Below are 27,185 nucleotides of genomic sequence, written 5' to 3'. Positions count from 1 at the left end.
AAAGGGGAGGCACAAAGAGAGACATGGAGCTGGGCGGTGGTAACACACGCCTTTAATCCCAGCACTCAGCAGGCAGAGGCAGGCAGATCTCTGAGTTTGAGACCGGCCTGGTCTACAAGAGCTAGTTCCAGGACAGGTTCCAAAGCTACACAGAGAAATCCTGTCTTGAAAATCCAAAAAAACAAAGAGCAAGAGAGAGAAGAGAGAGAGAGAGAGAGAGAGAGAGAGAGAGAGAGAGAGAGAGAGAGAGACGTGGAACAAGTGGGACACACAAAATAGAATAGAGGTAAAAACCATGTGGTAGAATGTAGTTAATAAAAATATAAGTTAATTTAAGTTATAAAAGCTAGTTAAAAACAAGCCTAAGATAAAGGCCAAGTTTTCATAATTAATAATAAGTCTCTGTGTATTTACTTGGGAGCTGGATGGTGAGACAGAAAAAGACTCACTACACAATACAAGTCTATTGTCACAAGTTTATTGACCCATGCCAATGAGAAAATGTGACCATAACTGGAATCACTGGATATCTTCAGAAGAAAATGAAAGGGCATTTTTACATGATTTAAGGAAGTATAAGCTTTCATGACTGCACAATATTTTTAGTAGACTGAGAGTGGGATTGTAGGTAAAAAATGTTATTGTATAGCAGTTTCCTTTGAATTGAAATATTGGGGTTAGGGAGGGCTTGCTTTCATGAGACTCAGAGGTAAACAAAAGGTCACATATCTGGGAGGACAGAAAAGGGAAATATTCTCCAGGATCTCCAGCTGTACAAAAAGGAGTAAACAACAGGCTTGGGTAGGAGACTCTGACCAGCCTAGTAACAGGGAAAAGAAATGTTCAGACTTTTGAGCTGCCTGCAAGCTGAACAAAGATCTCCAGGGTTGCAATTTTCATGAGTCATGCTGGGGTGAGCTTTTCAGTAAAGAGATGCAGTTGTTCTTGAGTTGTTCCTTTCGCTTGTGAGTAGACCCTCACTCATTCTTGTTAGCAACTCTTAAGTATTCATAGGTTCGCCAAATAGGATACTGCTGCAATTGTTGCTATAGTCTGCTATGGATTCTCTGTGTGGGGTTAGTAGTCATGCATGTTATTCATGTCTCCAGGAAATATCTGTCACACAAGTCCTATCTAGTTACCATAGAGGTGGAATGTTGTGTTCAGGGGCCCTGAATGAGGCCTTTATGCCTCTGCTAGATATTGATGCTGTTCCTCTGTACCAAAGTGACTTAGAGCTTTCATTTAAAGAATAGAGTAAGTATCCCATGCTTGCTGACTTAACTTATCAAATTCTCTAACAGTGAGCAACTTTAAAAAAAAAAACAGGTTTTCAGTAAGCTAGAAGATATGCAAACACGGTTATTCTTACACTTTCCAGTTTCATCCTGTCTGTCCTTGGCAGAAATATTTCTTGTTAACTTTGTAGCTGTCTTTGTGTTTATTGTACCAACCAAATTAGTGTTGAAATAGATACTTAAAATCTGAGTCCGAGTTATTTTTTACTTTCCTACTCTGCATTATTTGAAGATTTCATGGGACATAATCACTTATTATATTTCACATATACCTATCTTTACATACACCCCTGTAAAAAGCACCATGTCACATGTATTAATGACTATTCAAGGTATCAAGCAGCTATCATTATTATTATTGCTGTCATTATTTGAGATGTTAATGATATTTCTGATTGTAACTAGGGAACTGTAGTATTTTCCTTGGTCCTGCTTATTTCTATTTCTGTTTAAGCATGAGTCATTGTGAAGTCTAAAAAAGGAAGCTCAGCATATCCATAATATAGTAGATATTATATCACTATATTATAAAAGAATTTCTATTCAATGGCAATAAAAGTATGAACTTAAAGGGGAAAAGTGTGTAGATAAATAGTTAAATGTTAAAGGAGTTATTAAGTTCAAATATGGTAGATATATAATAACTAGTTAAATATTACAATGTTTATAGTATATAGTTAGCAATAAAGAATATCTATCTATACAAAGTTTGCAGGATTGCTCAGTGGTAAAGGCACTTGCTACAAAAAGCTGGCCACCTGAATTTGAACCCCAGAACCCACATTAAAAGTAGAAGGCAATAACCAACTCCACAAAAGTTGTCCTCTGACCTCTACTGCTGGGAAACAAACTGAGGTCATTTGCAAGAACAGTATTAGCTCTTATGCTGGGCCACCTCTCCACCCCCAGACCCAAGTGAGCTTTTGATACTAAAAGTTTGGCTTTCCAAGTTGTACTTCCTATTCTTATTCATTAGTCCATTCTAACCCCCATTTTAAGATAACCCTAGTTCTAAAATAATTCCAGTTCTAAGATAACCTCAGTTCTAATATAACCAGTTCTAAGATAATGGTGGCTTATGTTTATGAATTTTGATGAGAGATAACTGAAAAAAAAACAAAACTCACAAGCATGAATTCTTAAAGGTTAATAAATTCTATAATGGCCCAACCCATCCTATCCTCCATGCCTTGTCTTAACAGCCAGGCTGTCATTAACATCATTTTTAAATTTCAGGTATATATAAAAATCATGACAAGGTATGTTTGAAGTTCACCTTTATATAATACCTGTAGAAAATAGATTTCAAGATATATTAATGTTATAAATAACATTTAACCTAAACAGAAAACGAATTACATCAGCACATTTCTGTTGCTGTTTTTCCTCTGGAAGACTGATTGGCTCATGGGCTCCATCATTGCCCTGGTTGTCACCTCATCCCTAGGGTTCTCATCCTTATCTGAGAGGAGTAAGTGACACAGGCCATCTTTTCTCAAGCTCCAGTAGATACCCACAGTATTATCAAAGAACTGGGTGTTGGGAAAGTCTCTAGCTTTGTTCAAAAGAAAGTAGAAGTGTTGGCTTTTGACCTTCAGAGGCAGCAAAGCAGGAATGTCACCTCTGTGGGCAATACAAGAAACCTGGTTTTAGGGAACAGTAAAAGGGGCTTAGTCAAGCCAAAGGGGCCATGAATGGTGAGTGTCACCTACTGCCCCCTAGATAGGAGCACAACTGGAAACACAAGTCAGAGAGACCAGCAAAGACAAAGGCTCTTTTTTTTTTTTCTGAGACAGCATCTCATATTCTATGTTGGCCACATGTTTGCTATATGTCCAATGACAACCTTGAGTTTGTGATCTTCCTGCCTCCACTGCCCAAATGCTGAGATTACATCTGTGTACCAACATGCACAGTTCATGCAATGTTGGGGACTGAATCCAAGGCCCCATGCATGCTAGACAAGTATTCTACTAATTGAGCCATATGCCTTCCCATCCAAAAAGAAAAAGAAAAAAATATCGCCTCTGCAAAGAAAAATAAATGTGCCAAATATAAATGGCCCCCCTTCTCCTATTTCTTCTGCTAGTTCCTTTCATCTGGGAACTTTCTTGCCCATTAGTTGGTATTAGAAGTATATAAGAGTAATACAACTATACCCCTAAAGTGTAGTAATTCACAGAAACCCAACACACAGCCACTTATGGATCAAATAAGGCTGAGGAGTCTGAAGTGGGAGGCCTCTGTGCCAAGGCTTTGGGTTAGACAATAGACAAGTTGAAAGGATCAAGTTGGAATGCCAGCCAGTGTTACCAGATATTTTGATTTTTTTCCCTCAAGGAATCTGCAATCCAGGTATAAATATCAAATCTTCAGGTTTTAAAAGGCGGAATGTGGATGCTGGCTTTAAATGCTCAGTAAGGCTCATTGTATTGAAATATGTGTCAACATTGAACAGCTAATGAGTAGAAAGTACTGTGTTTTAGAATAAGTGTTAATGTTTAACATTCTGTCGAATTTTAGAAATAGCCTCTATTCCAGTGATAGCCATCTTATACTGTTAATCTAACTGGCATTACAATTTCAATCTAAATACTGCTAAACTTTTTCTAAAAGATAAAACAAACACATGGACAGAGTTTTGTTTGTCATTTTTAATAGAATAAGAAATGTGCTTCAGAGATTGCTTTTAGGTCTTTATAGCATTCAGGCAAGATATAGGGCTCCAATACACATTCACATGAGCAACACCTGTGTCATGGCCACAACATTAACTATGTAAACACGCAGTACTTTGGACGCTTTCTCATACTTCCTATTCAGGAGCAGCTTCCTTTAAAATTCCATCTCTAGGTTTCGTCCACTGCTCTGGTTAAGTTTACCTTTACCCCATGGGTTGTTTGGCTTTGTCCCCCACGAAGACCAGCTATGAAAATCTGGGGCCTGGGCACCCGAGAGCTGCCTTCTCTCTTGGACTGGGTGCTAACATCTTTCAAAGGGTACACCTGTGAGCTGTTATCTCTTCTCATGTGACTAAGGTCAGTTTGTACGGAGTGAGTAATTTTCTGGCGCAAATTAGCCTATGTAGAAAGAGAAAATCGGGATTAATATTTCTCTAAAAAATAAACAATATAAAAACATTAATAGGCATTTAGTTAACATTTGCCTCTTATTTTCCCATTCTACAAATAAACATTACATTTTCTACAGAGGTGGTGATAACGGTGAATATGGTAGCATGAGCATGTGTATGATATTGTTGCATGCCATGTGTGCATTTGGGAGTCAGAGGAAACTCCGGGTGTTAATTCTCCCCTGCTGTGGTAGGTTCAGGAGTCTGAACTTAGCAGCTTGCCTGGCAACTTTCTGAATTATTCTGATGAACCAAATATCTCATTTTTTTCTATAAAACACTGGAATACTAAAAAAAATCAAGAGCAGAATAAGAAATTGAGAATTCTTTATGAAGCAGGAAAACATGAAATGCTGAAAGTGAGCTCAGTGGTGTAACTCAGTGGTGGCTGGGTTGCATAGCACATGGAAAGCCTTGATTTGATCCTTGTCCCACAAGGAAACAGGAGAGGATAAGAACTAATAAGATTCTGGGAAAGGGTAAGAAAAAACACCAGTGGGTACTAGAGCATATGAGTAAAGGAGGACAGACCAAATTATTTCAGAGTTTGGACCATCAGCAATGCAAATCTCTTCCCTGCAAAGGCCCAGCATTTGGTCTACATTAATAAGCTTTTATCTTTTCATTATTTCTGGTAGCATAATTTTACTATCCCAAGACAGTTGTTACATAAGCAAGATTTTTGTGCTGGGAGTAGAACCCGGGCCTCCCCTATGCTAGGCAAATGCTCCACCACTGGCTTATACCCCAGCTCAGGTCAAGCAAGTTCCTACATTGTCCATTACAAGACATTCTGAAAGATGCATTAACTTGTCAGCAGTAAGCACCAATGCACAGTGAGGCCCCAAGATTTCTTGTATCCTTTGCCTTAAAATCTTTCTCTATTCTGCCCACCAGTGCTGGTGCTTTTCTGCTCTGTTTTTCTGCTCTGCTTTTCTGTTCTGCCTCAACACACTTGAAATTCTCAACTAATTCTAAATGTATTTTCCCCTCTCTGAATCACAGCCAAATGTTGGTTGAGGAGAAGTTCCCTATATACCTTAGCTGCTGCTTGTAAGTTTCATGGTCCCACCTCCCATTCCAAGTAGGCACACTGGGGTTGCAACTGTTTTTGTATGTTTGTGTAGGTTTGGGGCACCCAATCTCAGATCTCTAGGCTTGGGTAGTCTTCCCCTACTGGGCAGCCATCTCCACAGCTCTCCTTGCCTGCATTTTAAGACTGCCATGCAAACTCTGTTCTTATTGAGTAATCTTGTTTACTTCACACAAGAGTTCAGTGGAGTGGTGGGTAAAATAAATTAAGGCTACAGGCATATGCTACAAAACTTCCCCTCCTGTGTTTTTGTTGGGTATTCTGTGATTGCTACGAGCAAAGTAACTAATAAGTGAATTTACTTGTCCCTCTACCTTCTTATTCAGCAAAGGCCCCTGGCATAGTAAATATACTAATACATTAAATGATAAGATACTATAAAAAAGAGGCAAGAGGGGAATTCCACTGAGTAGGATATGGATGAGAGCTTCGAAGACAGGCTTTAAGGGTCGGCACCTGTTACAATTAAAGTGACCCAGAATCCACAAGATGAGAAAGCACAGTGTAACAGAAGGGGAAAGGCACAGGGTACAGAACTGTAATCCCAACACTCAGGAGGCTGAGTTTAAGACATGAGCATGTTGAATTCCAGGCCAGTTTGGGCTACACAGCACAAACCTATGCTAAAGGGTGCAGGGGTGCTACAGTATCTATAGTATCTATGATTTCAAAGAAAAGGTTAAAAAAAGAAATGGGAGGAATGGAGTGTGCTGTTGCTGGTGGGTTGTTTGTTTGTTTTCTGGTAGAGTGGTTTAACTTGGGGAAGCTAGGCAAGTGCTCTACCACTAAGCTATGTATGCAGACTTTAATATACAACACACACACACACACACACACACACACACACACACACACACACACACACACACGAAATCTTGTCATAGATTCTTGCTAAGCTCTTCAGGCTGCTCATGAACTCACCCTTTGACCTAGGCAGGTCTCAGACTTTCAGGTAGCTGGAAGAGCATGCTTGTGTCACCAGAGCTGAGGAAAGGGAACTCTTATATATTTAAGATTTATTCTGTTTTTATTTATGTATATGTATCTGTGTATATGTGTTTGAGGGCTTGCAAAGGCCAGAAGAGAGTGCCAGATCCCCTGGAGCTGGCAACCTGAGCTGCCCAAGTGGCTGGCAATGAACCTAGGTCCTCTGAAAAACAATGGCAAGTGCTTTTAGACACTTAGCCATCTCTCCAGCCCAGAAAAATGGTTTTCAAACTACGAAATAAATGGTAACCACCATTGTTTAGTAACTGGCTGGTATTGCTAGAGAGTGAGTATATGCTTCCATATTTCTTGTTTTGGCCGGGGAGGGATGAGGGGGGTATGAGATAGGGTTTCTCTGTGTGGCTTTGGCTGTCCTGGAACTCACTCTGTAGACCAGGCTGGAACTCACAGAGATCCGCCTGCCTCTGCCTCCTGAGTGCTGGGATTAAAAGAGTGCACCACAAATGCCCGGTGATTCTTCCATATTTCTATACAGGTTTAAAATTAGAAGACAACCTTACAATATATGAAGCCAGCAAGTTACATATCATGCTAATTACTTTTATGTCAGCAGAGACCTGTGTAGAACTTATTACATTTATATAAACTATTTAACTTACCAACTGTGTGGGTAACAACATCAAAATTCCCCACCTTTGAGCAATTTAAAAAAGTACTGTTACAAACCAGTTTTATGGCTTTTCTTCTTAATTCCCATTCATTCCACTCGTAGGATCTCACGGTAGTTGGTGGCAGTAAGTGTGTATCTGTCTGTGTGCTATTTTCACATTTCATAATTGGTTTTATATAATGCTTGTCAACATCTCTCATCTAAAGAAATGGAGATTTGTAATTAGTACTTATAAAAAATAAACATTATATATAGATAACTGAAAATAATTTAGCTAAAACTGTCAAAAGACTAGCAAAATATTTTTGGAACATGGAATATGCTTGTAAATGCCAGCAAAGAAAAGCCTGTAATCAGTAAGCCAAATGCAGTTGTGTTCCTGCACAGTCTGTCTTTATTCATGACTTTGTGAACTTAATGTGGTAGAGTATTTTGGAAGGGAAAGACATCGAAGATTACCAAATATTCAAAACATCAAAGATTACCAAATATTCAAATGTCTTTCCCTACTCTTCAAAATTGGTAGTGTAAGTGGAAATAGAAATTATAACTAGTAATTAAATATTAGATATAAATCCCATCTATTTAACTGTCCTCAGGATGTGTTTTGAACTTGAACTATGCATCTATAACAGATTATCCAAAGTCTTGTTTCTTGTCTGTTTTTTCCCCAAGGACCCCTGATATTAAGTATTAGGAATTACAGGCTAAAGAACAATTGATAATGTTGTGTTTGATGTTAGAGATAGTTGGAAGGGAATTAAAGTCATAGTAAAGAGGAGGGAAAAGACAGTAACTTCCAATAATTATAATTTCTTATGGTGTGGGGAGGGAAGGTGGGGAAAAGCACAATGAAAAGATAATTAACACTATTGTACAATAGAACTAAGTGGTAATTAAGTAAGACTGTAAGGAAGACAGAGGGAGAAACCCCATTTGCATAGGTAACTGAAGGTCCCAGAAGAACTGCTGTGGATTAAATAAACACAAAGGAAAAAGAACCCAGGTGCATAGGTAAAAACTGTGTTTCAATAGGAAACTATGCTTTGTCTTTGGAGGATACACCTCTCTGCTTATATAAATCTAAACTTTCACTGTCTTTAGCATCTTGCATCTCTGAGCTGCAACTAACAGAGTAAGGACAAATAGTTTTTGCCTGTACACATCTAAAGTCTATCTGCTCTTTCCCTCTGTGGGAAAACAAATACATTTGTCTTTATTTGCACATTTATTTGAATATTTTAGGTGCACGAATGTGTCTGTCAGGATTCTTCCTCTTTTTGGTTTGGAGGGGTTTGACACAGAGTCACATCCTGCATCCCAGGCTGGCTGCAGACCTGCATTCCTCCAGCTTTGGCCTCCTGAGTCCCAGGATCCTTGCAGTGTGCCATCACTCCAAGCTTAGGATGTTCTTTTAAACCAGTGCTAAATCTACGGCTCCCTCACTGACTGATGATTGATCATACTCTTTAACACATACTCATTTTTATACATGCATGAGCATAATGATTTCACCCACTTAAAAAGTTATCTTCTAACAGAAGATGATCTGGGCAGGTAGAACAAGTCCAGAACCAGGATATTAATTTATTGTTTTCTGACATTGAGAAGTCATAGCTGGGAATTAGCAGTAAAAGGACAAAACAAACAACAACAAAAATGACTGTATACATCTTGAACTCCAGGCCAAGATTTTACAAAAATCAGAGTAAAATGGTGAAAGTATTTGTTATTTTGAATTTGTTATTTGTATTTTGAATGATTGGTTCCTGCCATATTTTTTCTAAATTAGCATTTTTGTATATTTCATTGAAAATAAAACTGCATGTGCTAAGCTTAAGATAACAATCTTTATAATAGTCATAAAAAAGAACTGATACCCAGGGAATCTATAACTTGAAATTTTGAGATCCATTGATTTGAGAAAACTAATTTAATGATAACTTCAAGAATGAACATATCAGTGAGGAGACCTCAGAAATCTATGGGGCCTCTCATAGTAGATCAGTACTTATCCCTAGCACAGGAATGCACTTTGGAAGCCCATTCCACATGGAGGGATGCTCTCTGAGCCTAGACAGAAGGGGGTTGGCCTGGGGGGCCAAAGGATATGACAGACTCTGAGGACACCCTATGGAAGGCCTCACCCTCCCTGGGGAGGACAAAGGGTATGGGATAGGTAGGGTGTTAGTTGGGAGGGGCAGGGGGAGAGGGGAGGGAGAGGGAACTGGGATTGACATGTAAAACAATCTTGTTTCTAATTCAAATAAAAAAATGGAGAAAAAAATGAACATATCAATAGGGCCACAAATAGCTTTAAGGCTTTTTATAATTCTCATAACTCAAAAACTAAATATATATAAATACATTATAAATTATGTATATACATAAATACATATATATTTACATGCTTTTAAAAAGATTTTTAACATTTTTAGTTGTGTGTGTGTGTGTGTGTGTGTGTGTGTGTGTGTGTGTGTAACACATCTCATTGAACACGGGATGAGCACAGAGCCCAAGGAGGCCAGAAAAGGGTATTGGAGGACGTGAAATTTGAGCTTCATGTGATACTGAGCTGCCAGGTACAGGTGCTGAGAAACGAACTCAATGCCTCTGCAAGAGCAACTAGTCTGTGCTTTTAACTGCTGAGCTGTCTCTCTAGCTACTTACAAGTTTTGTTTTAATCTGAAAGACTCATACATGTTTGTAAGAAAGAAAAATACATTTTCAATGTCACATGAAAGCTCTGGTAAAAAAAAATAATAAATTGGAATTAAAAATTAAAACTGTCGCCGGGCGTTGGTGGCACACGCCTTTAATCCCAGCACTTGGGAGGCAGAGGCAGGCGGATCTCTGTGAGTTTGAGGCCAGCCTGTTCTCCAGAGTGCCAGGATAGGCTTCAAAGCTACACAGAGAAACCCTGTCTCGAAAAAAAAAGAGAGAGAGAGAGAGAGAGAAAGAAAGAAAGAAAGAAAAAGAAAACTGTCCTACATGAGCAAGCTAACAAACAACTTCGAGCTAAATAAAGATGCTACAGGGAATTAGAAAAACACTTAGAACTTTGCAGAGACTGCCTGTGTTTAAAAGCATGTGGTCTATAACTGAATCAGTGCAGTCGATACATTACTAAAGCACAAAACTTAATGAGACAAGCCATTACCAAAAGAAGCCAGAAAACAAGCAGAACAAAATAAAGGAAGTACATGAGGGGAAGAGGTAAAGATGGAACAATAAATACAGACACAGCCAACGTGGCCCATAACATGACAGTACCCTCTCTGCTCCCTAACTGGGTAATGATTGAAGCACTTCAGTAGCCTTTGTTTTCTTTGTTTCCAGTCCAGTTTTTACCTCCACTAAAAAAAAATCTGGGACCTTTTATTAATTCTTAGTTTTAAAATTAAGTGAAGGAAATTTGCTGAGCTGATGTCAGCCCAGGACAATGCACCTGCCAGACTCCCTTGCAAACAAGAGGATGTTTGCAGAGTTTGGGCAGAATAGTGTCTTCACATTCCAACAGGTATTTCCTTGACCACATGTCATATTCTTCATATTTATCTTCTGGGGAAAGGTCCAATTAGCAACATATGAAAAGCTGCTCTCTAGTAGCTCTCCAATAGAATAAAAGGCATTAGTAGATTGGTATCTTTCGCACTATGTATTTTGCAATCAGAGCTGTAACAATATGATACGGCTAAGGATAAAGACTCTGCACTCTGCTTCCCAAATAAGCTGTGTCCTTTGCTGTTCTTCATTTCGATGGTGTTCATGGTTTCCTTGACCTCAGTCTTTCACAGAAGAAGGAACAAGAATTAGGGTTTATTAAGAAAAATACAGAAAATGAGAAAAGAGAATATACACAGATAACTGTGGTGGTTTTTAAAATTGTGAACTTAGAGCAGTCTAAGGCAGTCTTGATGAAGACTTTTCTAGATCAGGTTGGTCTGTATGATTATCTTGACTAGCCTAATTGAATCAGGAAGACCCCATCTCTGGGTGGCACCACTCCCTCTGAAAGGGATCCTGAACTGTGTAAGAGTGGGGGAAATGAGCTGAGTATTACGGTGTGTGAATTAAATTCCTGGAAAGCAGGAGCACGTTCTTTTCTGATTAACTGAGCTGCACTTAAAAGGTTCTGGAGAATTTGGAAGATTCTTAGATAGATACCTCTCACCCACCAACAGGCTGTCATCAGATAGCATGGGAGGCCAAGAGCAGAGGTTCCTGTTTTGCTTTGGTCCACCAGATGATTTCTACCTGTGTATTTGAAAAGCACTTCATTTACCACTTTCTCTGTTCTGTAAAACTACAAAACCTTCCTGGAACTGCTTCCATGTTGGAACATGGATTTGGGGTAGCCAAAATCTGAATTCCTAGACCATGGTCACTCATATTTGGCTTCAAGATAAACTATCTTTTATTCCCTTGGAGGTAGGAGTTCTGTTCCGTGTCAACATCTACAGTGCAAGAATTTGGTGTCCCAAGAACAATCTACTTTTCCCTGAAGGAGTCACTTAGGTGGTACTGGCAGTAGGGACTTCTGTGTCCAGACCCTCTTGTGTTACCTAAGCGCGTGGATTTGGGGGAGTTCTTTCTCGGATCTCTAAGAGCTTTCTTGGTTTGTTTGAGGGCTCAGTTTTTTATTCTGAAATGGATGCTTAAGGATCTCATACTGCCTTTTTTTCTGATTTGCTTTCAAAAGTGTTGGGTTTAAAGCATCTATTTTGTTTGTCTGCTGTGACAGCATCTTGGTTTCGGACACTGTTTTTGTTTTGTTTATTTTCTCTTAGACATCTCAAGGCATTTTGGTTTGTTAAACTGGCTAGCAGTTGCCCCCTTCTATATCTAAGCTAAGGAAGGGAAGAAAGTTTAGGGGAGGAACCCCCCAAACAGATATTTGGTACTCCACCAGTTTTATGTTTCATCAGTATATAATTCAACTTTCAAGTGTAAAAAAATGAGAAAATGTAACTATAGATAAGTTGACTTTATGTTTCCATTTATGGGGAATATTATCTATAAATTGGTTTATTTTGTTCACTTAACTGAAAGTCAAAGGCAATATTTTTTTTAAAAAATCACAAATAGATAGTCTGCTTGAATTGGAATATAAAATCATCTAAAAAAGAAAAGATAAAATTGTTAATTTACAAAAATGAATGAGCTTCAGAAACTATGTGTGTTAAGAAGAGGTATTAAAGTTTTTAATTTAAAGGTTTCAGAGGCTAAATCAGAACTAGAGACAAACTCTGAGAACAACCCCGTTCTCTGTTATTGTCTTTTCCTCCTTTACTTCCTAACAGAGCAAATCTGTGTCAATGGAAAAGACTGTCATGACCTATTTTAAGATAACATGCAGGGAGAAAAGATATTCCCTGCTATATTGAAAATTCTCCTTTCTAAAGGGTACTTTCCCTTTGGAAGTCTATATTCACACTTTGATAACTATTTTTCTCCTTAAGCAGCACTCCTTTAACCCCTGTGCTTAAGTCTATATTAAAGTGTCATTACTATTCCAACTAGCCCAAAACTTTTTAACGTCTCTACTGGCTTTTGTCACCTTGACATAAGCTAGTGCCATCTAGGAAGAGGGAACATCAACTGAGCAAATGCCACCACCAGAATAGCCTGTAGGAAAGTCAATGGGTGATGCCACCCCTGGTCATAAGTTGTCTAAGAAAGCAAGCTAAGCAAGCCATGGGTAACAAGTCAGTAAGCAGCGTTCCTCCATGGACTCTACACTTCAGTTCCCGCCTCAGCTTCTCTGAGGATGGGAGGAAGCCAAATAAACACTTTCCTCCCAAAATTGTTTTTGGTCAATGTTTAATCACAACAATAGAAAACAAACTAAAACAGCGTCAAAGTCACAAATCCTAGTTTGTCCTGAGTTGAGGAACTTCACAGATAACCAAAGATGACTGTGTAGCTGTCTTGGCTCCTTCGATGCTCACGGTTCTGGAGGCTCAGGCTTCAACACATCATAAAACATTGTTAACCAGTTTCTCCCATCTGTCACTTGGCTGTGTACAATGCTAACACAGCTTGCGTGTTACCTTGGGTCCTTTTGTTTCTGTTTTTATGGCCAGAGACTTAGTGTTGGATCAATTCTCTAGACTCATCTATTGTCCAGTCCTGGGTCTGATCAAACAGGAACAGCTTTTCAGATGGAGGCATCATTATAAAAGGGCTGATACCCCAGATGTTCTAAGCCATTCTCTTGGCTCCAAGAGAATACCCCACAAAACACAATGATGAAACTACTTATCCAAAGCAAGGCATTCTGGATCCTTCTATACGTTGTTTTAAACTGAAGTTTTGTGCATGCTCTGTGCTTCTCTGCTTCCCTTCTATAAAGCTAACCGCTTAGCCACAGGAGCTTGGCCACCCTCCACCCTCTGTGATATTCTGAGGAAGGCGCTGACTTATGTAAAAGGTCATAATAAAGTTAAACTCTGTAATTCCTCACTTTATGAGATTAGAAAAAAGAGCTGTTGTATATCGCTGTCTTTGAACTCTACACTAGACAGAAGCATTTCTGATCCATGGGCCTCTAGGAATGCCTAGAGGGGAAAACAGCCACCTGCGTGTATACAATGACAAAATCTGGGTAAGGGGATGATGGGACAGGCATGTGTTTCCTAACCCAAGGTAAGAAACTGGCCAGCACTGGCAGATGACACCTGACTCAAGAAACTTTCTTTAAGTACATAAGCAAGCATTAGAAATATAATGTATCCAGGCTGGAGAGATGGCTCAGAGGTTAAGAGCACTGGCTGCTCTTCCAGAGGTCCTGAGTTCAATTCCCAGCAACCACATGGTGGCTCACAACCATCCATAATGAGATCTGGTGCCCTCTTCTGGCATGGAGGCAGAATATTGTATACATAATAAATAAAATCTTTTTTTAAAAAAGAAATATAACGTTTCCGCACTAAAAATTAAAAGTATAAAAACTTTGACGTAAAATAACATCTAAAAAGACATTTTCTTCAGCTGAACATGGTAGTGCATACCTGTAATACCATAATTAGGCAGAGGCCATCCTACATAATGAGACCCTGTTTGTTTGTTTGTTTTTTTAAAAAACAAAACAAAACAAAAAAGAATATATTCTCTTTCTTCTTTATTCATTGTTATTTGCAGATCAGGCTGGCCTCAAAATTGCAGAGATCTACCTGCCTTTGCCTCCCAAGTGTTGGGATTAAAGGTGTGCACCGCCGTTGCTAACAAAAGAGTTTTTCATCAGCAAAGACACATTTGTTATGCTATTTAATAAGCTTTAAGTCTACAGGAAACACTTTACCTTTTGATCTTCAATACTGCTACCTTTTTTTACTAGGTAGATTTCATGTATTGTCATATGTGCTGACAAGGCAAGGGTAAGCAGGCAAAGAACAAACAAGTCCTTCCTTCTTCCATTGTCCTTATATAGGCTTCCAGCAGAAGGTGTGGCCCAGATTAAAGGTGTGCCTTCCAGCCTCAAGATCTGGATTAAAAGTGTGTGTCATCCTATCTCAAGATATGGATCAAAAGCCTGTATTTTCCAGCCTCAAGATCAGGATGGAAGGCATGTTGTCTTCCTGCCTCAAGATCCAGGATACAAGTGTTTCTTCCATTTCTGGATTGTAAGTCACTCCAGATATAGTAAAGTTGACAACCAAGAATAGCCACCACAGCTTGGGAAGCCCATAAAGTTACAAGATTTACCAGAACCACCCCCCACACACACACACATATGATAAAAGCAGTAAATAATTGCTAGGGAGAGGAGACTGTCCAGTGGCTATGTTCTACGTACACAATTATCCTGGGTCATCAACCATGCAGAATTTTTTTTTCCTTGCTGGTGGGTAGTGTTCTATCCAGTGAACCTAAGTTCCAAACACACAGCTTTCTTCAGTTATCATCCATGCAGAAATGGGCTTTTCGGCAATGCATCTGCTTTTCCAGTCATTCATGCTCCTGTAGATAACCCCCCCAAATGCACTGGTTCAATGAGATAGACATGGATGGAATCATTTATTTAATCTGTTCTTTATCCTAACATTTGTTCACATCTTTCCAAGAAAAGTCACACAACACAATCAATGCCTGAATACAGTCTGACACAAATGAAAGTGAGTTGAGAAGGAGTTGTAGCATGGCCCTTTGTGACAGGTGATGAGGTGTGCAATTGAGGCCAATCCTTTTGAGGGAGGAAATCCAGAGACAATGCCAATATACTATAGTTCCTCAAATGCTATGAGCTAGTGTGTGTCCTTGTTGTAGTGGCAATTGCATGCTCTCTCCAACAGATGATAGCCTGCAACCAAAGCTGAGCTATTTCAAGAGTAGAGTATCCTCAGGGAGGATTCTGAGGTGGCCATCTTCCTCTACATGGTATGGATCAGCATGCTTCCTTGGTGCCAGTATGAAGAAACACCCAAAATAGCCAGTGGACTAGAAAACTAATATATTGCAATCACTAGAAGTACCTTGTATGGGTCAGGATCATAAACAGGCTGCAGCAGCTGCTACATGGCCTTTTATGTGTGGGTTAAGATATGCAATCAAAAGCTGAGCTATCTAGTTGGAAAGAATGTGCCAATGTAAGAGAGGATTTACAGTGGGTCAGTGATATGTGGATGCCATCTTCCACCTTAGCCTCTTGGTAGGTCAAGTGAGGAAAAGAAGGATACGATGGGCTGCTGGCTTTCCTTCTTATAGTTGGCAGGATGTAAGGTGAGGACAGACAAGTTACATATGTGGTAAGATGACTTCCTGGGCACAAAATGCTGGGAACTCATGGGAAGAAATGAACAGAAGGTACGAAGGTGGGGTGGGGGTGGAGGCTACAGGTGCTAGAAGACACCTGACCTTTAATACAAAGGGGGAGAAAAATCCATGACTCAGAATGCAGATGGAATCTTACATGTCCCCGTGCAATAATCAAAGGCCACTTTGCATCTAAATGGCCTGAGTTCAAGAAGACTTAAGCGAGAGAGAGGCAAACCTCTCAGTCTTGTAGGGGTATGGGATACAGTGTAACACTATGGCATACAGGAACAGATGAAATGAGTGTGCCATAGAAACCGAACATCTGAGTGTGGTGGTTAATGTTAACTGTCAATTTGACATCTAGAATCACGGGGGAGGGAGTTTCAGTTAGGACCTGTCTCCTTTAAATTGGACTGTGGGCATGTTGGTGGGCCAGTTTCTTGGTTATGTTAAGTGAGATGGGAAGACCCACTTACTATGCTCCAGGAAGGGAATTCTGAACTTTATAAGTGTGGAGAAAGCTCTATGTGATGGAACTCATAGCTGACACTGTTATTGGGACAAAGAACTTGTGGCCAGGACAGATCATAGGCCCTAGGGGAGAGCATACTACTATTCTGCTAAATGGACATAAGCACTAAAATGATGCATAGTGACTTAATGCTATACCCATAGATTAGTACATCTCTCAACCCTTATCAGAGATGTTTTATTATGAAGACAGAAATTAACACTGAGACCCTAAACTGAACAATACACAGAAAATAAAGACTTGGGAGTGTTCAGCCCTATGTTACACATCTACATCATATCTTGCCATGAAAGGTTCCGGGATCACCATGGAAGAGCGGGCAGGAAGACTGCAAGATGCGGGAGCATGGATGACTGCAAGGAAATACTGATTTCTGGACACAGCAGAGTGGTTGCACAGCAGATGTGAAAGCATGCACGAGACCTACAAGTCCAGCCAGATAAAAACCAGCACGAAGGTGTGGAAGTGAGCATGAAGCTCCACCTGCAGCTGAGGAGCTACTGGCAACTGATAGCTACTGGGAGAGGAGAGTCCATTCTCTCTAAGGGAATGACCCCAGGGGCAAGTTAACTACACTCCAGGAGTGTTGTGTGGGGACATGTGTCTCTGCATCTATATCTGTTTCTTGTGCTTTTCCTTGGGCTCCTCTTTCTTCTGGTTGTTTTATCCTATTCTGGTTTATCTTATTTTACCATTATTTTTAGATGCTTGTTTTTTAGCAAGAAAAAGAAAAGTTGTGGATTTGCATGAGAGGAGAGGTAGAGAGGATCTGGAAGGAGTTGGGGACAGAGAAACCGTGATCAGAATATACTGTATGAAAAATACCTATTTTCAATAAAAGAAAAAAAGATGTCAGCAATGGTGCTGAGGATTTCAGGAAGAGCCAAAATACTAAAGTAATGTTTTCCTATTTTAAAAAAGTATCCTTTTTTATTTTTGAGATATAATTACACCATTTTACCTTTCCTCCTTTAAACCAACCCATATACCCCCTCCTTGCTCTTTTTCAAATTCATGGTCTCTTCTTCATCACATTTGTTACCTATGCATTCCTAAATACATAATCCTAAATACATAAATACATGTCCAGTCCTGAGGATCGGACACCCTTTTCTGGACTCCGCAGGCAGACATGCTCAAGTATGCACAACATTCTCCAACACACTTGTAATTTTAAATATTCTTTTTGAACCTTAAAGATATGAACCTTTAATGAAGAACTGCCCTGACAGAGTAACTGTGGGTTGACAGACTTGAAATGTTATAGCTTGTAAGTAATAGTAAGCATGAACAAAAGCCACCCATCAGCAACTGAAGTAAGAATAATACAGAAAAATAGCAGTAAAAATTGATGTGCAGATGGGATGCTTGAATGGATAAGTAGGTATCAGAAGAGAGGCTGAAACCTGGTCACATCCCAGCAACTGAAAAAAACTGAAGCAGGGTGACTAAGTGTGTAGCAAGACCCCCATGTTTAAAGATGAGTAAAATAGATGGTAGGGAGAGCAGTTCCATAAAGAATGCCATCTAGGTGGAGACACACACCTTAAGGGTTAATCCATGAGGCGGTCAGGGACCTGGTTAGGGACCATCCTTAGGAAGAAGTATTCAGCTTAAAATAATGTACTTTTGCTTCCCAGAATTCCTGCTCCTTATGTAGTCCCTAAGAGTCGCCATGAGGTTCAGCTGGGCCTGTCCTTCTTTCCTCAGGAAGGCCTTTCTTTCTTTTCTCTCTCCCTTTTCTTCTTCTCCCTCTCCCTGTCCTTGTTCTCTCCCTCCCCTTTCTCTTTCTTTGTGGCCTCCCTTTGGCATCCTTGCTTTTTTTTTCAACACACACACACACACACACACACACACACACACACACACACACACACACAGAGAGAGAGAGAGAGAGAGAGAGAGAGAGAGAGAGAGAGAGAGAGAGAGAGAGAGTTGTACAAGGCTGACTTCCATGCCTATCTTCTCTATTCTATTAGGCACCTGTGAGGTTTACAGCTTGCCAGCTCTGATTTTTTTCCTTTTAAGTTCAAATAAGTTGTCCTTGAGTTTCTGTTTGATTTTTCTTTCCTTTTAAAAATTTCTAAGTCTTTATTGTATATGTGCACATATGTGAATTCCATGGTGCACACACAGAGTTCTGAGGACAACCTGCAGGAGTCAGTTCTCTTCTTCCTGTTTGTGGGTCCCAGGGATTGAACTCAGGTTGTCAGGCTTGGTGGCAGACACCTTTACCTGGGAAGCCATCTCACCAGTCCAAAGATTTTTATTTATTTGTTTTGCCTGCATGTATGTCTATGCCTGTGCACTTGGTGCCTGCAAAAGCCAGAAAAGGTTCAGGATCCCTGGAACTGAAAGTTCTAGATGGATATGAACTATTGTATGGGTTCTGGGAACCAAACCCAAGTCCTCTGTAAGAGCAGTCAGTGGCTCTTAACCACTGAGTCATCTTCTCAGTCCCTCACACCTATTTTTAATTCATAATATGTATGTATATTATGTTTGTTTGTTTAATGTGGTATCACACTGCATAGCCTGATTAACTTGGGACTCAATAGGCAGATCAGGCTGATTTCGAACTCATGGAGATCTGCCTGCTTCTGCCTTGTGAGTGCCAGGATTAAAGATGTGCGCCACCACAACCAGCTTTAATTCTTTTACTAATGAGATCAAAAGCCCCACAAGGGGACCTTGATTTCCTGGGCATCACATGATGGCTCTGCTGGGACTCCCTCTGATTTCTGGTGACACTTTTTCCTACCTTTTAATTTTTCAATAGGCAGAGAAAATGACCTCACTCTTTGAACCCTTATGTGGTATCAATGGGTGAAACTGAGAGGACCTTCATTCAAATTCCCAGAGCCTACATAAAAGCTAGGCGTGGCCATACATGCCACAACCCCACATGTTATCAGGGGCAGAGACTAGTAGATAGATGGCCTCGATGAAACAGTGAACTTTGATTCAAAGAGCCACTGTCACAAAAGTAAGGTCAAGAGCGATCGAGAGAGAGGAAGACCCCATAATCTTCTGCTTCTGCGTGTGCATGCAGCACACACGTGGGTATCTCCACCCCCCAAACGATGAACAAAACAAAAAGATGCTGAACTTCCCTGTCAGAAGAAATACACAATAAACAATACTGAGACACCACTTTAATGGGGTCAGAAATTACAAACCCAGGTAACTGCAACTGTTCACCACATTTACCTGAGCATATGGTATGAGAGTTTCAAACTGTTGATGAAGTTCTAGTAGCTGGATTAGTTCTGCATTCTTCTTGGCTTTTTCTTTAATCAAGTTAATATAATGTTCAGGGTTTTCTGCGAATGAACATGCCGCATCTCTGGTGTTAAAAGTGTAATATTTTTCTTTATGTTTCAAAATTCCAATGGCTGGATTTCCTGTGAAAATTAAGAACAATAATTTAACCAAGCATTAAACAAGTGATTTTGATAAGCCACAGGACGAATGTTGTTGTGGTTTAGTTTTTCTTTGTTTGGTGGTGTTGGCAATCCACCCAGAGCCTCTCAGCTACATGCCCATCCCACGCTCCATTTGAAAATAGCAGTTCTATTTTTTGTTTGCTATTATTAAATGATAAACATGTGAAATTCATGCCAAACAATATATCGTTAAGTTTAAAAAATATTTTATGGGGTCGAAGAGATGGCATAGCAGTAAAAATTAAATAGGGCTCTTGCTCAGAACCCAAGTTCAGTTCCCCGAACCTTCATCCAGTGGCTCATAACTGCCTGTTCTTGGGGATTCTGTGCCTTCTTCTGACCTCCACAAGCACCTGCACTCACATGCATATACCCATACACAGAAATATACATAATTTAAAAAATAAAATAAATCAGGACTGGAGGGATGGCTTAGTAGTTAAAAAGTATGTATTTCTTTTCCAAAGGACCTGAGTTTGGTTTCCAGCATCCTGTCAGGTAACTCATAAAACCTCTAACTCCACATCCTCTTTTGACCTCCAAGGGTACCTGTACACATGCTGCATTCACACACACACACACACACACACACACACACACACACACACACACACACACACCTTTAAAAAGCACAGACACTGAGACCAACAATTAATAACTGGGACCTCCTGAAACTGAGAAGCTTTTGTAAGGCAAAGGACACAATCAACAAAACAAAATGGCAGCCCACAGAATGGGAAAAGATATTCACAAACACCACATCACACAGAGGGCTGATTTCCAAAATGTACAAAGAACTCAAGAAGTTAGCCACTAAAACACCAAAAAATCCAATTAAAAAGTGAGGTACAGAACTAAATAGAAAATTGTCAATAGAGGAATCTAAAATGGCTGAAAGACACATAAGAAAGTGCTCAACATCTTTAGCCATCAGGGAAATGCAAATCAAAACAACTCTAAGATACCATCTTACTCCTGTCAGAATGGCTAAAATAAAAAACACCAATGATAATTTATGCTGGAGAGAATGTGTGTGTGTGTGTGTGTGTGTGTGTGTGTGTGTGTGTGTGTGTGTGTGTGTGTGTGTGTGTGAATGCAGCATGTGTACAGGTACCCTTGGAGGTCAAAAGAGTATGTGGAGTTAGAGGTTTTATGAGTTACCTGACAGGATGCTGGAAACCAAACTCAGGCCCTTTGGAAAAGAAATACATTCTCCTCCACTGCTGGTGGGAGTGCCAACTCATACAGCCACTTTGGAAATCAGTATGGTGGTTACTCAGGAAAATGGGAATCAGTCTACCACAAGATCCAGCAATTCCACTCTAAGGCATATACCCAAAAGAAGCACATTAATACAACAAGGATATCTGTTCAGCCATGTTCATAGAAGCACTATTTGTAATAGCCAGAACCTGGAAGCAACCTAGATGCCCCTCAACTGAAGAATGGATGGAGAAAATGTGGTACATTTACACAATGGAGTACTACTCAGCTTAAAAAAGCAATGGAATCCTGAAATTCACAGGCAAATGGATGGAACTAGAAGAAACCATCCTGAGCGAGGTAACCCAGTCACAAAAAGATAAACATGGTATGTACTCACTCATATATGGATTTTAGACCTAGAGCAGTCTAAATCCACACTGCCAGAGAAGCTAGGAAACAAGGAGGACCCTAAGAGAAACATACGTGGTCCCCCGGAGAAGGGGAAAGGGACAAGATCTCCTGAGCTAATAGGGAGCATGGTGGGAGGGGAGAGGTAGTTAGAAGAAAGAGACGGGGAGAAGAGGAGGAGAGAGGAGGACATGAGGGAGCAGGAAGATCGAGTCAGGGGAAGAATAGAGGAGAGCAAGAAATAGATACTATAATAGAGGGAGCCATTATAAGTTTATTTTTCAACTTTTTTTAATTTGAATTAGAAACTGCATTGTTTTACAAGATAATCCTAGTTCCCTTCTCCCTTCCGTCCTCCCCTACCAACCCCCCCAACCCTATCACATATCATTTCTGCTCCCCTGGATGGTGAGGCTTTCCATAGGGTGTCATCAGAGTCTATTGTATCCTTTGGGATAGGGCCTAGGCCCACCCCCGTGTGTTGGTTCAGGAGTATTACTCTATCTGGAATGGGCTCCCAAAGTCCACACCTATGCTAGGGATAAGTTCTGAACTTCTACAGGAGGTCCCATGGATTTCTGAGGTTTCCTCACTGAAACCCATGTTCCTGGGCTCTGGATCAGTCCCATGCTGGTATTCCAGCTATCACTCTGGGGAGCAAGAGTTCCCCGATCTTCAGGTCAGCTGTTTCTGTGGGTTTAATCAGCCGGGTCTGGACCACTTTGCTCTTCACTCGTCCTTCTCTGCATCTGGGTTCCAGTTCAGTTCGGTGATTAGTTGTGGGTGTCTGCTTCTACTTCCACCAGCTGCTGGATGAAGGCTATAGGCATGGTCAGGCACACCTGTAGCCAGCCCCTAAGCAGGCATGGCTACAGCATCCTCTACATGGTGTGTGTGTGGTATCTGTGCATATGTATATGGAGATGTGCACAGGGCTAGTGGAGACAAGAAGAAGACATTTGGCTGAGCATGGTGGTGCACACCTTTAATCTTAGCACTTAGGAGGCAAGGCAGGAGGATCTATATAGTGAGTTCCAGGACAGCCAGGACTGAATAGACCCTATCTCCAAAGAAGAGGAGGAGGAAGAGGAGGTAAACATCTGGTGCCTTTCTCTATCATTCTCCACCTAATTCCTTTGAGCCAAGTTCTCTCACTAAATCTGGAGTTAGGCTGGCAGTCTACACGCCCCAGCTGTCCTCCTGTTTCTGTGCCCTGGCTGGCCCTGTGCTGCGGTTATAGGACTGGGCACAGTCAAACACAGCATTTTAATGTGGGTTCTAGGTGTCTGAACTTAGGTCCTCCATAGTTGCTCAGCTTACATACTAGCTACATCCATAGTCCCAGGACTTATTACCCACTAGACCACATCCACAGCCCCCAGTGCTTCTCACCCACTAAGCCACATCCACAGCCCCTAATATAGTGAAAGAGGTGCCCAAGCCTGAACACCTCCTTCCAAAATCCATTCAAGGCTTTCACTACACTAACATTTTCTTCCTACAGGACCACACAAGGCTGTTGTCGTCCCATTTCAGCAGGAAGTAACTTGGAGGATGCCATGCCCACTTTCCCCCATTGTTGTCATTTAGGATAGTGTATATACCTAGTTAGGGATAGCTTCCTATTGTTTATGGTTGGGATTGGAAGGAGGTGTTCAGGCTTGGACACCTCTTTCAGATGACTTTAGGGTTTAGTTAAAATAGATAGTAAGGATGTGACATAAGCAGATTGTTGTATCTTCTTATATTTCACCTTTATGACTGTTAATTTTGGATACTTTACACTGTTAAGTTTTAATCCTCTTTTAGACTAAAAGGGGAATTGTAGGGGATGCTGTAGCCATGCCTGCTTAGGGGCATGCTACATGCCTCTGAGGGCATGGTCAGGGTGACGTAGAGTGAGGGGCATTCAGGTGGCTGGTTCAGTTTCGTTTCACTTTCGGCTTGCTGTACAGATTGCTGCCCTCTTGCTGGCTAGGTCACTCTGTAAGTAAGGCTTTTTCCCTACTAAAATCCCTTGTAGCCAGGCATTGGTGGCGCATGCCTTTAATCCCATCCCTCGGGAGGCAGAGGCAGGCGGATCTTTGTAAGTTCAGGGCCAGCCTGGTCTCCAGAGCGAGTGCCAGGATAGGCTCCAAAGCTACACAGAGAAACCCTGTCTTGAAAAACCAAATAAATAAATAAATAAATAAATAAATAAATAAATAAATAAATAAAATCCCTTGTATTTCTACCTGGCTCCATATTGGTAATTTCCCACATTAATATAGTGTTTTCAAAATAACTCTGTAAGAACTACAAAAGTATGGCATCTTTTCCTCAGTGCAGATTTGCATATTTTCAACTATAAAAACACTGGATTATGAAATATCCAAATGTCTTGTGGAAATTACATAGGAAATGGTAATACTCTCTTATTCATTTTTCCAATAAATAGTTATTGACCCTATTCTTGGTATGGAGGATAGAGTAGAAAGACAAATACCTACTCTGAACGGATCACAAACATATCAAATTCAAAGAGTGGTCAGGGTTATGGAAATAACTAACTGAAAAATAAAGGAAGCAAGCAAATTAAATGCATAATAAAACAAAGGAGTATGAGAATGGTATTTGAATAAAAATTGGCAATTAGGGAAGGCTTAGTAAAATGAAACAATAGAGCATGGGTTGGGGTAGAGTTTTTTCTGGTAGACATGAAGTCATCTGGAAAGGACAAATGTGAGAGTATGGTAAGCCAGTGTTACTTTGGGTGTAAGCCACATGATCTACATTCTCAATAGTTGAAGACATTCTACAAAGTCCCTCTGAGCGAACAATTGCTGATGCCTAGGCAAAGATGCAGGATGTAGAATCACACAGTAAACAGAGGCGAAAGGACCAGAACTGATTTATTCAGGGAGAACTCTGAAGCAGAGCCTGACATCCCTCTACATTCCCATGTCTCTTTATTACTAACACAGCAGGTAGACTCTCACTACCTCACTGCCATGTTTCTAGTGTGTTTGTTCCTCATAACAACATAAGGAGCAAGCTTCTTTGTTCTTTCTACCATGCAAGCACAGAATTCCACTATTCTTTGACAGAAAACAATACCCAAATATGAAACATAGAAAACTAATACAGAGATAAAGAAAAAGCATGAACGATGAGGTTAATGGTACCAAGTAAATATTAAGTAGTTCTTTCAAACTCTTTTTACTGTTGTCTATCCTAGTTTACTTTCTGTTGCTATGATAAAACATGGACTAGAGCCAACTTGGGGAAGGAAGTGGTTTATTTCAGTTTACAAGCTTATAGACCATCACTGAAGGAAGCCAAGGTAGCAACTCAAGCAGGAAACTGGAAGCAGGAACTGAAGCAAGGTGCCATAGAGGAACCCTGCTTATCGGCACGTTCTCCATGGCTTCCTCTGCTGCCTTCCTTACACAGACCAAACCTAGAGATGGCACTGTCTACAACTGGCTGGGTTCTCCTACATTAGTTAGCAATCAAAAAGAAAAGGCCTCTTAGACATGTTCAGAAGCCAACCTGATGGCCTCTTCCCACATGCCATGTTGACAACCAGACCTAATTATAGTTTCTTGTCATTCCCACTTTACATAGCGCTTTTTAGATAATAATGTATTGCCTCTTATTACCAAATTTACTATTTATTTTGTAAACACAATTTTATGACATATGATTGATATATATAGAAATGCTACTTAATAAAGTATTTCTTTAGAAGACTCTAACAGAGAAATCCTAACATATGTTAATGAAGTGTGGCTACAAAGTGACCAAGAATATTTTAAATGAACACATTGGTTAAATAAGTACGTCTTTGATGGGGAATGTACTGTGTATGTTTATCTTATTGTTAAATACACTTCTGTTTGGCCAATGAGACAGCAAGTTAGACAGGACTGGGAGTCAAAGAGGATTCTGGGAAATGTAGTAGAGAAGTGGTGATCCAGGCAGGAAGTGACATAGTAAGGAGACTCATAAGCAAGGAGAAACAGGAAGTGTCCCCTTTTCCCCTCGGCTCTTCCTCCAGCGGTGCAATGTGATCCACCGGCAAGGAGGGACGCCAATAAGGCATCCAACAAGATAAGTCTTATTAAATATATAGATTTATGATAATTAAGACTGAGCTAACAGATGAGAAATCCTAGTCATTGGCCAAACAGCTTTGTACCTAATATGTCTCTGTATTATTTTGTCCATCCACATTACGATAGGGCTCGGACAGCTTTTGGCGGAAAGATTTATCATAACATGTCTTTTTCCTTAACTTTTTTTTTGTTTTTTGAGACAGAGTTTACCTGTGTAGCTTTGGAGCCTGTCCTGGAACTAGCTCTAAATAGACCAGGCTGGTTTTGAACTCACAGAGATCCTCCTGCCTCTGCCTCATAAGTGCTGGGATTAAAGGCATGTGCCACCACTGCCTGGCTTCAGTTAACTTTTTAAAAGACACCATTATAAGCACTGCTAACCCATGTTTCTGCACTCCTGCAGAACACACGAGTCATCCCCTTTTCAATGCACAACAGAGTCCATATTATATAATACTGACTGAGTTTTCTTACTATGAAATGTGAAATGCTCCAAAACAATTTTAATTCCTTCATGATGCCACAAGTCACAGTAAAAATATGGGTGCACTCAAAGTACTGTACTCCTCTGGCATTCTTTGCATAAAATGTCTATGAGACATGACTGGGTTTGCATTTAAACTTGGGTCCCACCTCAATATGTCTCATTCACCCAAATTAACAGTTAGAAACCCTTTTGGCCTGAAGCATTTTAAATAAGAGACCTATTACCTCCCACTTACTCCTCACAAGCTCTTGTTCAATCTACCAGGTTACACTGGAAGCACCTTGGGTAAGGACACTATCAGGACCATCTCTGCATCTCCTGCCTGGTTCACCATCTGAACCCATCAAGTTTTTATAGGACAACCAAGTCGGTGCAATAAGAAGTTAGTATGGAACAGAATTCACGAATGCAGACTGTTATCTCCAACAACATACCTGGGAGAAGAAGACCATCTGTTGAAGCAAACGTGTAGCCACAAAACCCACGGTACTGAATTAACAGTTTATCAAAATTTGCTGTTGTTTCTGGAAAAAGCCATTCCATTTTTCTGAAATCTGGCAAATGTACTCTTTCTTCTAAAATGAAAGAGAACAGGAAATGGTTTTCATCCCTTGAGAAGATGCAATTTCCTAAATAAATCAGTAGGAGATCATTCTAAACATTAACTTTTTATCATCTGTACTTTTTCTGATTGACAAAATTTCCTGTGGTCAGAATTATTGGAGTGGTGTTCATGTAAAGAAATGTGAATGCTTCAGTGACTGTCCAAATCTGAGTCAGTAACTTGCTAGGGCAAATGTGGGATAGAACTCCACTCCAGAATGAACAATACTGAGAGACCTTTCAGAAAAACCTGCTTTGCAGCTGCGGGGAAGCAAACCAAAGCACTTCTGTCAGGGTATGCAGTGTTTCCTGCTGCCACACATTACATCACCCAAGGAGATGAGCAGAAAGAGTTATGTGACCAAGACAAAGACGTTCTTCATTCAAGATGTCTTATGTCTTGATACAACACTAGATGGGCAACACTTTGAATACAGTGATTATGTAACTAGCCTATGTCTCAAAACTGTAGAAGACATCTTTTACTAGTTTGACTTTGATTAAAGG

At 40.3% G+C, this 27,185-nt stretch overlaps 1 protein-coding gene across 1 annotated transcript in view; it reads right to left on the bottom strand.

Moving 5' to 3' along the window:
• Window positions 1–4,038: 4,038 nt before the first annotated feature.
• Cfap206 (cilia and flagella associated protein 206) overlaps window positions 4,039–27,185 on the bottom strand; it is a 39,541-nt gene continuing 16,394 nt past the window's right edge. Inside the window, exons 10-13 of the mRNA XM_027403397.2 lie at window positions 26,510–26,650; window positions 19,642–19,835; window positions 7,199–7,342; window positions 4,039–4,378 (exon numbers count right to left, since the gene is read on the bottom strand). Coding sequence (XP_027259198.1) covers window positions 4,148–4,378; window positions 7,199–7,342; window positions 19,642–19,835; window positions 26,510–26,650 — 710 coding nt within the window. The 3' untranslated portion in view covers window positions 4,039–4,147. The remainder of the gene's footprint in view (window positions 4,379–7,198; window positions 7,343–19,641; window positions 19,836–26,509; window positions 26,651–27,185) is intronic.

Source organism: Cricetulus griseus, chromosome 2 (assembly GCF_003668045.3).
Source record: "Cricetulus griseus strain 17A/GY chromosome 2, alternate assembly CriGri-PICRH-1.0, whole genome shotgun sequence".
Classification (NCBI taxonomy): Eukaryota; Metazoa; Chordata; class Mammalia; order Rodentia; family Cricetidae; genus Cricetulus; species Cricetulus griseus.
This window is presented reverse-complemented; position numbering and strand designations above follow the sequence as displayed.